Source organism: Balaenoptera acutorostrata, chromosome 2, assembly GCF_949987535.1.
Source record: "Balaenoptera acutorostrata chromosome 2, mBalAcu1.1, whole genome shotgun sequence".
NCBI lineage: Eukaryota > Metazoa > Chordata > Mammalia > Artiodactyla > Balaenopteridae > Balaenoptera > Balaenoptera acutorostrata.
Genome location: NC_080065.1, coordinates 45,935,230 through 45,948,158, shown reverse-complemented (window position 1 = coordinate 45,948,158; position 12,929 = coordinate 45,935,230). Strand labels below are relative to the sequence as shown.

The following is a 12,929-nucleotide window of genomic DNA, read 5'->3' as shown; positions in this document are numbered from 1 at the left end:
ACATCAAGCACATACAGCACTGGTAGTTATAAGAAAACATTTCTAAGTAGAGCAATTCACTCAGTCAAAAAAAATAAAATATTATTGGCTTTAGGAGGGTATATGGGTTATCTGTCATTGGTTATTTTTTACCCATGGATAAGTAAAAATTAGCTTTAAAATCATGGGATTAGTTCTGTGCCTTGATAAAGAAAACAAGACAACTGAAATTTGATTCTGCACAACTGAAGATATTATTTACTTCTCACTGCACAGGATTAGATATGTAAAAGGCTGAAATGAATGACAACTGGGTTGGTATTTGGCATGCTGCAATTTTTGCCTAGGCTATGCTACTATCTAGCTGTGTGACTTTTAAATGGTTACATTTACAGTTAATACATGAGAATAATATATTCATTTGCTAGAAGTTATTTTACTTTATTCAAAAATTATACCACAGTTAGGTACACGGGCAGGTCTTCCCTGTTTGGATTTCTAGAAGAATGAAACATAACAGAAGGTAGTCTGACCAAGAGACTAACCTTAAGTAATCAGACAGAAAACCACAATAACCAAAGAGCTATGGCAATGCAGTATAAGAAGGTATGAGTCTAATATTTCTTACTAGGGGTCTTTGGGTCTTATATAGAACAATGTATTATACTTACCTTCCAATAAAAGAAGACTGAAGAAAGGAAAAGAAATGATAAATTGAGGACCTTAAAGCTTTTACAAATGTGATGTAACTACTGCTGTAACTGTAAGGTGAACTGCAAATTCTAGCAATACACAAAAATGTCTTACCAGAAATATATTTACACTAATTTTCACATAACATTAAAACTATACTGAAATTATATAGTACCTGTGTTGAAATCTAATTTGGTCATTTGAAGTGCATAGGCTTCACAATCTTTCTTACTAAAACTGAAAATAATTACAGGTTGAAAGTTTCTTTCCATAATCATCTTCACAATCTTGAACACATTTGATGGTCCTGCAAAAAAGGTACATAAACCATATCCAAAAATTAACTCAAAATGGATTATAGACTTAAATGTAAAATCTAAAACTACAAAACTCTTAAAAAATATATAGGAGTAAACCTTCATGATGTTGGGTTAGGCAAAGCACTCTTAGATATGATACCAAAAGCATAAGCCACAAAAGAAAAAAAAACCTGATAAACTGGATTTCACCAAAATTTAAAACTTTTGTACTTCAACAGACACCAACAATAAAGATAACCCTAACTCACAGAATGGAAAAAAATATTTACACATCAGATATTTAATAAAGGTCTAGTATCCAGAGTAGAAAAGAATTCTTACAAGTCAACAACAAAAAGACAATGTAATTTTTGAATGGGCCAAGGATTTGAATAGATATTTCTCCACAGATAAACAAATGGCCAGTAAGTACAGGATCTTCATTAGCCAACAGAGAAATATAAATAAAAACCACACTGAGATATGACTTCATACGTACTAGGATGACCATAATCAAATAGACAGGCTACAGTAAAGTACTGGCAAGGATGTGGAGGAAATGGATACCTCATATCCTTCTGATGACAATGTATAATGGGGCAGACACTTTGGAAAATAACTTGGCAGTTACTGAAAAGGTTAAACATAGAATTATCACATGACTCAGCAATTGCACTAGGTATATTCTCATGAGAAAACACGTTCACACAAAAACTTGTAGTACACAAATGTTTACAGCAGCATTAGTCACAACAATCAAAAAGTTGAAAACAACCTAACTGTTCATGAAGAATGAATAAATAGGGGCTTCCCTGGTGGTGCAGTGGTTGAGAATCTGCCTGCTAATGCAGGGGACACGGGTTTGAGCCCTGGTCTGGGAGGATCCCACATGCCACGGAGCAACTAGGCCCGTGAGCCACAACTACTGAGCCTGTGCTCCGCAACAAGAGAGGCCACGATAGTGAGAGGCCTGCGCACCGCAATGAAGAGTGGCTCCCACTTGCCGCAACTAAAGAAAGCCCTCGCACAGAAACGAAGACCCAACACAGCCATAAAATAATAAATAAAATAAATAAATAAAGGGAAAAAGATGGTTCAAAAAAAAAAAAAAGAATGAATAAATAAAATGTGTTAAAATCATACAATGGAATGTTATTTGACCATAAAAAAGAATGAAGTACTGACATATGCTATAACATGGATGAACCTTGAAAACAAGCTAAGTTGCAAAACACCACATATATCATTCATGATTCCATTTATATGAAATGTCTAGAAAAGGAAAATAGAAATAGAAAGTAGATTAGGGATTGCCTAAGGCTGAGGGGTGGTGGGGAAGAGGTTGGGAGTAAATGAAGAATGACTGCTCATGGGTATGGGGTTTCTTGTTGAGTTAATGAAAATGTTCTAGAATTAGATAGTAGTTGCACAATTTTGTGAATATACTAAAATCCACTTAATTGTACCCTTAAAAATTGTGACTTCTATGATACGTGAATTGTATCTCAATAAAAAAACTGTGGTGATGGCTGCATAATTCTGTGAATGTACTAATAACTGTTGAATTGTATACTTTAATGGGTGAATTGTATATGAACTATATCTCAGTAAATGTCATAGAGGAAAAAGAGATTAAACCTTTATTCATCCAATTTTATCATACACTATCTAGATCTTTATACAGCTCCCTGAGGCGAAAAAGTTAAATAAAAAAAACCCAAAAATGTAATTTGAAAACACAATTTACATGTAAAATTCTCTTAAAACAAAGTTCCAAATTACCCTTTGTTCCTCCTTTTCTCCCCTTCTGATCTCCTTTTGCCAAATCACCAGCATCTCGAAGTACCTGCATCGCAGTATTAAAATTATCTTCTCTGAAGTCACCCTGGAATCACAAAATTTTTCTATGTAACTTCATTAACACCTAATCATAATGCAAATATTTGTTCATACCTCAAAACAAAGCTTCCTCAAATAATAAATAATTTAATATAATAATATAACTGGGAAAAGCAAAACATAAGATACCTGAAACATGTCCAGAGCCCCTTATTCTCAAGGCATTTAAAAAATACTGGAAAAGGAAGGAAATCTAATTCATGCATTAAAAAATACGAGTCTTAAATATAATTTTTGAGATAAAAATACATACACAAAAAACCAACAATAACTCTGGACCACAAAACTACTTAAGAAAAAAAACAGATCTCTGCCATTCTTCTCTAGTTTAAAGAAAAATGGGTATAAACAGCAAAGTATGATATTATAGATATAAGAATTATTATTACTCCCTTACATTTTCATCAACCACAAGGTGCAGACCATCTCCCCCTGCTGGAAAAATGTAGTGCTGTAACGGAGTAGGCCGATAATCTGTGTAAATTACATGACAAGGCTGTAAAAACAAAGAAAAGTAATTAACCATGTATTTTATTTCTTCAAAATAATACTATGTATATGACATACCTAACAGACCTTAAGGAGACAAACTTTTGAATTCAACATTTCAAAAAGAAAAAAGTTTTTTAAAAAAACCCTTAAGTCAGGAAGAGAAAAAGGGGGAAAAATGAGGTCTATCAAATTATACTACCATCTGTTCAATTTTACTAATTCCCTAACCAGGGATAAGTAGCAATACATGATTTGAGTTTCCATATGATCTTGGATCCATACCCTAGACCTGTGATGCCATAATTAAAGAAGACTTCAATTTCTCTGTAGCAGCAGTAATGGTGACACAGAATGCTCCCTGAGGTAAAATGGAACTTTTCTAGCCCACAGAGACTTTTCAAAGCCTTACTAAAACAGCAGGTTGATCTAACTCCTCCAGAAGATCCACTGTGTTTCTATCCTACAGAAGCAACATGGATGTTACAAAAATACCATTAGAGAGCTTATAAATGGATAAAAAATAAATTTGTCAGCATTCTGGTATAAAGGAAAAATAAGGGCAGAAAAATAAAATCAAGAATAAATTTAGTACACATGAACAAAAGCTTGTTATAAGGTCCTTTAATGCTGCTAAAATTAGACTAGAAAAGCAAAAAGGAAATACAGTCAGTAAAAAGTCTGCGTTCACATGAGAACAATCAAATCACACTCTCAGGAAATGCCCAGCTTTTTCCCAGTACCGAGGTCTTAGAGAAAATTCTCTACTGTGTACTCGTGGTTCATTGTATGAATAGATAGAGTAGTTTCCAAACCTGGTAGGTCATCATGATCAATTTGGGAGCGTTTAAAAGTTAAAGATTTCAAAACCCAAGACCCTACTCCCAGAGATTTTGATGTATTGGGTTTGAGATGGGACTCAGAAAATTCACACTTATAAAAAAATTAGTCGGTTGATTTTGATAAGCTTGCTCGATTTAAAAAGTAGTTTCACATTAAAATGTCTTCTTTATTCTAGGCAGCATCAGGAAAGAAAGTACAGGATATAGTAAGGCCAACTTGTAACATTTTAAATATTGAAAACATCAAAAAAGGGAAAGAAAATACCTGTTTATGTAAGTGGCAAATCCATTCAGCAAACTGCCGAGCATTTGGAATAGTAGCCGAAAGAAAGACATAGTGAACATTATCAGGAAGCAAAATAATAGTTTCTTCCCATACAACACCACGCTCTGAAAAATACAAATACACCTTGGAATTCAATGTCACTTGATTATTTTCTCTCAAGCTCAATAATTAGAAATACAGACCATGTTGCACAAGGAAATTTTTAGCCACAGACCCTTACTGTAAACTACTTTAGTTCTAACCATGAATTCATCTAGTAGAAAGTCAGTAGACTAAACCACTATAAACACAATGTACTCTGAAATAACAGCCTGCAAAAAAGCAGTGCCAAACTGAATCCTGTTCAAACAGCCTAACAAGAGTCCCAGGACAATGGAAATAGTATTTCCATCTCACTTAGAGAAGCAGAAGTTGTTGGCTTATAGAAAGTCACAGTAACGAATTTCAAAGAAACACCATTACTACAGCATATAGCATCATTCATCTAAATTACCATCATCATCTCCAGAGATGACAGAAAGATTTGATAAACAAAACTATAAGTCAGATGGAAAAAAAAAAGGAAAAATCCGTGTGAGAATTTCACTCTCATAAATGAACAAATCAATACAGGATTCATGATTTAAAAACCAAAATAACTCTGTTTAGAACCTAATCTTATGAATTTCACAAAAGTGAAATTTTTAAAAAGGGTAAATGATTTCTTAAACTGCATTACGTTCACTATGAATACAGGTTAACTCACTGCTTTAATTCAAATAAAAACTAAGCTTTAAGTGTGTACATACTAAACATTTAACTTTTAAATGTGTTTGTTAACTTTCACCCTCCAAGTTCCACCCCAAATTCCAAGTAAACTTACTTTTTCCATTACAGTAATGCAATAGTTCAAGTAAAGGGATAAATATTTTGCTCATTTTTATTTCATAATCCTTTTATTTTTTCCCATAAACATGCACTTAGTTTTTTAAAAAAAATAAATAAAAATCAAGAACGTTAACCTTGTAGGCTACAAATTTTGGAAATTCTTTAACATTAGTTATACTAGAGAGCTCTCTCTTAAAGGGAACTAATTTTAATTCCATTTTTAAAATGTGAATTTGCATTTTCTACCCAGAAGTTATTTTAAGAAGCTGTAACTGAATGAGATCCTACTGGAAATATCACATCACGTTATCCACAAATTAGTTTATGAGAACTCTACTCACATGGAAGATCAACAACTACTTGTTCAAAATTCCTAATGCCTTTTTTTTTTTTAACATCTTTAGTGGAGTACGATTTAGTGCTGTTAGCTTCTGCTGCATAACAAAGTGAATCATCTATATGCATATGTATAGCCACATATCCCCTCCCTCTTGCATCTCCCTCCCACCCTCCTTATCCCACCCCTCTAGGTGGTCACAAAGCACCAAGCTGATCTCCCTGTGCCATGCAGCTGCTTCCCACTAGCTATCTATTTTACATTTGGTACTGTATATATGTCAGTGCTACTCTCTCTATTTGTCCCAGCTTACACTTCCCCCTCCCCATGTCCTCAAGTCCATTCTCTACCTCTGTGTCTTTATTCCTGTCTTGCCCCAAGGTTCTTCAGAACCATTTTTTTTTTTAGATTCCATATATATGTGTTAGCATACAGAATTTGTTCTCTTTCTGACTTACTTCACTCTGTATGACACTCTAAGTCCATCTACCTCACTACAAATAATTCAATTCCGTTTCTTTTTATGGCTGAGTAATATTCCAATGTATATACGTGCCACATCTTCTTTATCCATTCATCTGTCGATGGACACTTAGGTTGCTTTCATGTCCTGGCTATTGTAAATAGTGCTGCAATGAACATTGTGGTACATGACTCTTTCTAAATTATGGTTTTCTCAAGGTATATGCCCAGTAGTGGGATGGCTGGGTCGTATGGCAGTTCTATATTTAGTTTTTTAAGGAACCTCCATACTGTTCTCCACAGTGGCTGTATCAATTTACATTCCCACCAACAGTGCAAGAGGGTTCCCTTTTCTCCACACCCTCTCCAGCATTTATTGTTTGTAGATTTTTTGATGATGCCCATTCTGACCGGTGTGAGGTAATACCTCATTGTAGTTTTGATTTGCATTTCTCTAATAATTAGTGACGTTGAGCATCTTTTCATGTGTTTCTTGGCAATCTGTATATCTTCTCTGGAGAAATGTCTATTTAGGTCTTCTGCCCATTTTTGGATTGGGTTTTTTTTTTTGATATTGAGCTGCATGAACTGCTTGTATATTCTGGAGATTAATCCATTGTCAGTTGCTTCATTTGCAAATATTTTCTCCTTTTCTGAGGGTTGTCTTTTGGTCTTGTTTATGGTTTCCTTTGCTGTGCAACAGCTTTTAAGCTTCATTAGGTCCCATTTGTTTATTTTTGTTTTTATTTCCATTTCTCTAGGAGGTGGGTCAAAAACGATCTTACTGTGATTTATGTCAGAATGTTCTTCCTATGTTTTCTTCTAAGAGTTTTATAATGTCTGACCTTACATTTAGGTCTTTAATATATTTTATTTTTGTGTATGGTTTAGGAATTGTTCTAATTTCATTCTTTTACATGTAGCTGTCCAGTTTTCCTAGCACCACTTATTGAAGAGGCTCTCTTCTCCATTGTATATACTTGCCTCCTTTATCAAAGATAAGGTGACCATATGTGCGTGGGTTTATCTCCGGGCTTTCTACCCTGTTCCATTGATCTGTATTTCTGTTTTTGTGTAAGTACCATACTGTCTTGATTACTGTAGCTTTGTAGTATAGTCTGAAGTCCAGGAGCCTGATTCCTCCAGCTCTGTTTTTCTTTCTCAAGATTGCTTTGGCTATTCGGGATCTTTTGTGTTTCAATACAAATTGTGCAATTTTCTGTTCTACTTCCGTGAAACATGCCATTGGTAGTTTGATAGGGATTGCACTGAATCTGTAGATTGCTTTGGGTAGTACAGTCATTTTCACAATGTTGATTCATACAATCCAAGAACATAGTATATGCCTCCCTCCCTTTGTATCTTTAATTTCTTTCATCACTGTCTTGTAATTTTCTGCATACAGGTCTTTTGTATCCTTAGGTAGGTTTATTCCTAGGTATTTTATTCTTTTTGTTGCAATGGTAAATGGGAGTGCTTCCTTAATTTCTCTTTCAGATATTTCATCATTAGTGTACAGGCATGCAAGAGATTTCTGTGCATAAATTTTGTATCCTGCTACTCTACCAAATTTACTGATTAGCTCTAGTAGTTTTCTGGTAGCATCTTTAGGATTCTCTATGTACAGTATCATGTCATCTGCAGACAGTGACAGTTTAACTTCTTTTCTGATTTGGATTCCTTTTATTTCTTTTTCTTCTCTGATTGCTGTGGGTAAAAGTTCCAAAACTATGTTGAATGATAGTGGTGAGAGTGGGTAACCTTGTCTTGTTCCTGATCTTAGAGGAAATGGTTTCAATTTTTCATCATTGAGAATGATGTTGGCTGTGGGTTTGTCATATACAGCCTTTATTATGTTGAGGTAGGTTCCTTCTATGCCTCTCTTCTGGAGAGTTTTTATCATAAATGGGTGTTGAATTTTGTCAAAAGCTTTTTCTGCATCTATTGAGATGATCATATGGGTTTCGTCCTTCAATTTGTTAATATGGTGTATCACACTGACTGATTTGCATATATTGAAGAATCCTTGCATTCCTGGGATAAACCCCACTTGATAATGGTGTATGATCCTTTTAATGTGCTGTTGGATTCTGTTTGCTAGTATTTTGCTGAGGATTCTGCATCTATGTTCATCAGAGATGTTGGCCTGTAGTTTTGTGACATCTTCATTAGGTTTTGGTATCACGGTGATGGTGGCCTCGTAGAAAGAGTTTGGGAGTGTTCCTCTCTGCTATATTCTGGAAGAGTTTGAGAAGGACAGGTGTTATCTCTTCTCTAAATGTTTGATAGAATTTGGCTGTGAAGCCATCTGGTCCTGGGCTTTTGTTTGTTGGAAGATTTTTAATCACAGTCTCAGTGCTTGTGATTGTCTGTTTATATTTTCTATTTCTTCCTGGTTCAGTCTCGGAATGTTATACTTTTCTAAGAATTTGTCCATTTCTTCCAGGTTGTCCATTTTATTGGCAGAGTTGCTTGTAGTAATCTCTCATGATCCTTTGTATTTCTGCATTGTCAGTTGTTACTTCTCCTTTTTCATTTCTGTTGATTTGAGTCTTCTCCCTTTTTTTCTTAGTGATTCTGGCTAATGGTTTATCAATTTTCTTTATCTTGCCAAAGAATCAGCTTTTAGTTTTATTGATCTTTGCTACTCTTTCCTTCATTTCTTTTTCATTTATTTCCGATCTTTATGATTTCTTTCCTTCAGCTAACTTCAGGGTTCTTTGTTCTTCTTTCTCTAATTGCTTTAGGTGTAAGATTAAGTTGTTTATTTGAGATTTTTCTTGTTTCTTGAGGTCGGACTGTATTGCTATAAACGTCCCTCTTAAAACTGCTTTTGCTGGGCTTCCCTGGTGGCGCAGTGGTTGAGAGTCTGCCTGCCAATACAGGGGACACGGGTTCGAGCCCTGGTCTGGGAAGATCCCACATGCCATGGAGCAACTATGCCCGTGAGCCACAATTACTGAGCCTGCGCGTCTGGACTTGTGCTCTGCAACAAGAGAGGCCGCGATAGTGAGAGGCCCGCGCACCGTGATGAAGAGTGGCCCCCACTTGCCGTAACTAGAGAAAGCCCTCGCACAGAAATGAAGACCCAACACAGCCATAAATAAATAAATAAATAAATAAATAAATAAATAAATGGATCATCACGTTTAAAAAAAAAAAACTTCTTTTGCTGCATCCCACAGGTTTTGGGTTGTTGCGTTTTCATTGTCATTTGATTCTAGGTATTTTTTGATTTCCTCTTTGATTTCTTCAGTGATCTCTTGGTTATTTACTAGTGTACTGTTTAGCTTCCATGTGTTTCTATTTTTTATAGATTTCTTCCTGTAAGTGATATCTAGTCCCACAGCGTTGAGGTTGGAAAAAATATTTGATATGATTTCAATTTTCTTAAATTTACCAAGGTTTGATTTGTGACCCAAGATATGGTCTATCCTGGAGAATGTTCCATAAGCACTTGAAAGTGTATTCTGTTGCTTTGGGATGGAATGTCCTATAAATGTCAATTACGCCCATCTTGTTTAATGTACCATTTAAAGCTTGTGTTTCCTTATTTTCACTTTGGATGATCTGTCCATTGGTCAAAGTGGTGGCACGTTAAAGTTCCCAACTATGGTTGTATTACTGTCTATTTCCCCTTTTATGGCTGTTAGCATTTGCCTTATGTATTGTGGTACTCCTATGTTGGGTGCATAAATATTTACACTGTTATATCTTCTTCTTGGATTGATCCCTTGATCATTATGTAGTGTCCTTCTTTGTTTCTTGTAATAGTCTTTATTTTAAAGTCTATTTTGTCTGATATGAGAATTGCTACTCCAGCTTTCTTTTGATTTCCATTTGCATGGAATATCTTTTTCCATCCCCTCACTTTCAGTCTGTATGTTTCTCTAGGTCTGAAGTGGGTCTCTTGTAGACAGCCTATATATGGGTCTTGTTTTTGTATCCATTCAGCCAGTCTGTGTCTTTTGGTGGGAGCATTTAATCCATTTACATTTAAGGTAATTATCAATATGTATGTTCCTATTCCCATTTTCTTAATTGTTTGGGGTTTGTTATTGTAGGTGTTTTCCTTCTCTTGCGTTTCTTGCCTAGAGAATTCCTTTAGCATTTGTTGTAAAGCTGGTTTGGTGGTCTTGAATTCTCTTAACTTTTGCTTATCTGTAAAGGTTTTAATTTCTCCATCGAATATGATGAGATCCTTGCTGGGTAGAGTAATCTTGGCTGTAGGTTTTGCCCTTTCATCACTTTAAATATGTCCTGCCACTCCCTTCTGGCTTGCAGAGTTTCTGCTGAAAAATCAGCTGTTAACCTTATGGGGATTCCCTTGTATGTTATTTGTTGTTTTTCCCTTGCTGCTTTTAATATTTTTACTTTGTATTTAATTTTTGATAGTTTGTTTAATATGTGTCTCAGTGTGTCTCTCTTTGGGTTTATCCCAATGGTACTCTCTGTTCTTCCTGGACTTGATTGACTATTTCCTTTCCCATGTTAGAGAAGTTTTCGACTATAATCTTTTCAAATATTTTCTCAGTCCCTTTCTTTTTCTCTTCTTCTGGGACCCTTCTAATTCGAATGTTAGTGCATTTAATGTTGCCCCAGAGGTCTCTTGAGACTGTCCTCACGTCTTTTCATTCTTTTTTCTTTATTCTGCTCCCTGGCAGTTATTTCCACCATTTTATCTTCTAGCTTACTTATCCATTCTTCTGCTGCAGGTACTCTGTTATTGATTCCTTCTAGAGTATTTTTAATTTCAGTAATTGTGTTGTTCATCACTATTTGTCTGCTGTTTAGTTCTTCTCTGTCCCTGTTAAATGTTTCTTGTATTTTCTCCATTCTGTTTCCGAGATTTTGGATCATCTTTGCTATTATTCTGAATTCTTTTTCAGATAGGCTGCTTATTTCATCTTCATTTATTTGGTCTTGTAGGTTTTTACCCTACTCCTTCGTCTGTAACATATTTCATTTTTTTCGTTTTTTTTTGATGGGTGCTGCTGTATTCCTGTCTTAGTGGTTGTTTCGCCTGAGAAGTCTAGCACTGGAGTTTGCAGGCAGTTAGATAGAGCTGGTTCCTGATGCTGCAATGAGCACCTCCGGGAGGCCTCACTCAGATTGATATTCACTGTGGTCTGAAGTTCTCTGTTAGTCCAGTGGTTTGGACTTGGAGCTCCCACCACAGGAGCTCAGGCCCAACCTCTGGCCTGGGAACCAAGGTCCTGCCAGCTTCGTGGTGCAGAAAAAAAAAAAAAAAAAAAAAGAAGAAGGAAAGAAAGAAAAAGGAGCAATACAATATCAAGAATGAAAAAGAAAATAAAATCAGAAAGATAAAGGTATATTAGGAAAAATAAAACTATAATTGTTACAACTGCAACAAGGTAAAATAAAACCACAGCAGAAGGAAAAAAAAGCAGGGGGGGGAGGGTAACAAGCCAAAAGGAGCTATCACTAACAAAGTATAAAGAATAAAATAAAATTAGAAAAATAAGATTAGGAAAAATAAAAATATAGAAGAATCAACAGCAATGAATCAACAACGTAAAACAGAACCCCAATCTAAAAGAGGAAAAAGGAAAAGAAAAAAAATGGGAAGAAAACAAAAAAAAAAGCCTTGGCTATGCAGGCGGAATTTAGGCAGGGGGTGGAACTTAGGAAGTGGCAGGGTTTAGGGTGGGGCAGGACCTAGGTGGGTGGTGGGGTGAGCGTGGGGCGGGGCCTGTGCAGAAGGGGAGAGGCAGCAAGTCGAAAAGAGGGCCTCTGGAGTGTGGGGTTCAGGAGTTAGGAGGTAGGGCACTGAGTGAGGGTGTGTGGGTGGGGTTTAGGCCCAGTTCGTTGGAGGGGTTCTCCGAGTGTAGAAGTAGGGCCTTGGGTGGGGGTGTAGTGGCAGGGCTTGGGCTCTGTGCTGTAGATGGGAGGCTCCGAGGGCAGAGTATTAGGTCCGGGAGCACAAAAGGCTTCCTGGTGCCTAAGTGGACAGGGAAAGCACTGGCCCCGTTCCCTTCTGTTCTTTCGCACACCTCCCCCACCATCTCCCCTGGGGTCTCCCCCATTGCCGCTGGACCCCTAATCGTGGGTGGGTCCTGCTGGGTGTAGAAACTACTTCTCTCCCCCAGCCACCCCTCAGGGGTGCCGTCCCAGAAGTCCGGCCTTTACTTTTGCTCCCCCTTTCCTCCCTCCCACTCCCTCAGGACCCACGTGGCTGGAGGGAGACTAGGTGGGCAGAGGATCAGGCCCGGGATCTCAACAAGTTCCTGGGGGTCCAACTGGGCAGGGGAAACCTGGACATGCTCCCTTTTGATCCTCTGCCCTCCCAATGGTTCCCCAATTTCCCCTGTTGGGCATGGGATCCCTTCCCCTCCCCAAGCCGCCCCTCAGGGACACCAGTCCTGTCCTGCCTCCACTTCTCCTCCCACTTCACTCCCCCAACGCCCTACATCCTACACGGTCACTGGGGTTTCCTCCTGTCCCTTAGGTGTCCGTGGTCCCCCACTGGTACCTGGTAGGTGCCCTAGTTGTGAGGAGACGCGAATTCCGCATCCTCCTAGTACGCCATCTTGACTCCGCCCCACCTAATGCCATTCTTAAATAAAATACATGCTCACATCTCAACAACACTACAGAATATACCTGAATCTCTCATGTAATGAATTTCATCAAATATGACCCAAGCAACTTCTCGCATAACTTCAGAACCTCTGTACAGCATACTTCTCAAAATCTAAAGAAAAAGGAGAAGATTTAGCAGGATTCTGACATACCAAAAGCTCTTCTTTCTAAAA

General features: G+C 37.1%; 1 protein-coding gene across 2 annotated transcripts in view; it reads right to left on the bottom strand.

Annotated features, from left to right (window-relative positions):
* MTREX (Mtr4 exosome RNA helicase) overlaps positions 1-12,929 on the bottom strand; it is a 135,429-nt gene that overhangs the window by 85,137 nt on the left and 37,363 nt on the right. For both annotated transcript variants that reach the window (XM_057540028.1, XM_057540027.1), the window contains exons 7-11: positions 12,778-12,868; positions 4,467-4,591; positions 3,268-3,366; positions 2,754-2,856; positions 848-979 (exon numbers count right to left, since the gene is read on the bottom strand). In XM_057540028.1, the coding sequence (XP_057396011.1) occupies positions 848-979; positions 2,754-2,856; positions 3,268-3,366; positions 4,467-4,591; positions 12,778-12,868 (550 nt within the window). The remainder of the gene's footprint in view (positions 1-847; positions 980-2,753; positions 2,857-3,267; positions 3,367-4,466; positions 4,592-12,777; positions 12,869-12,929) is intronic.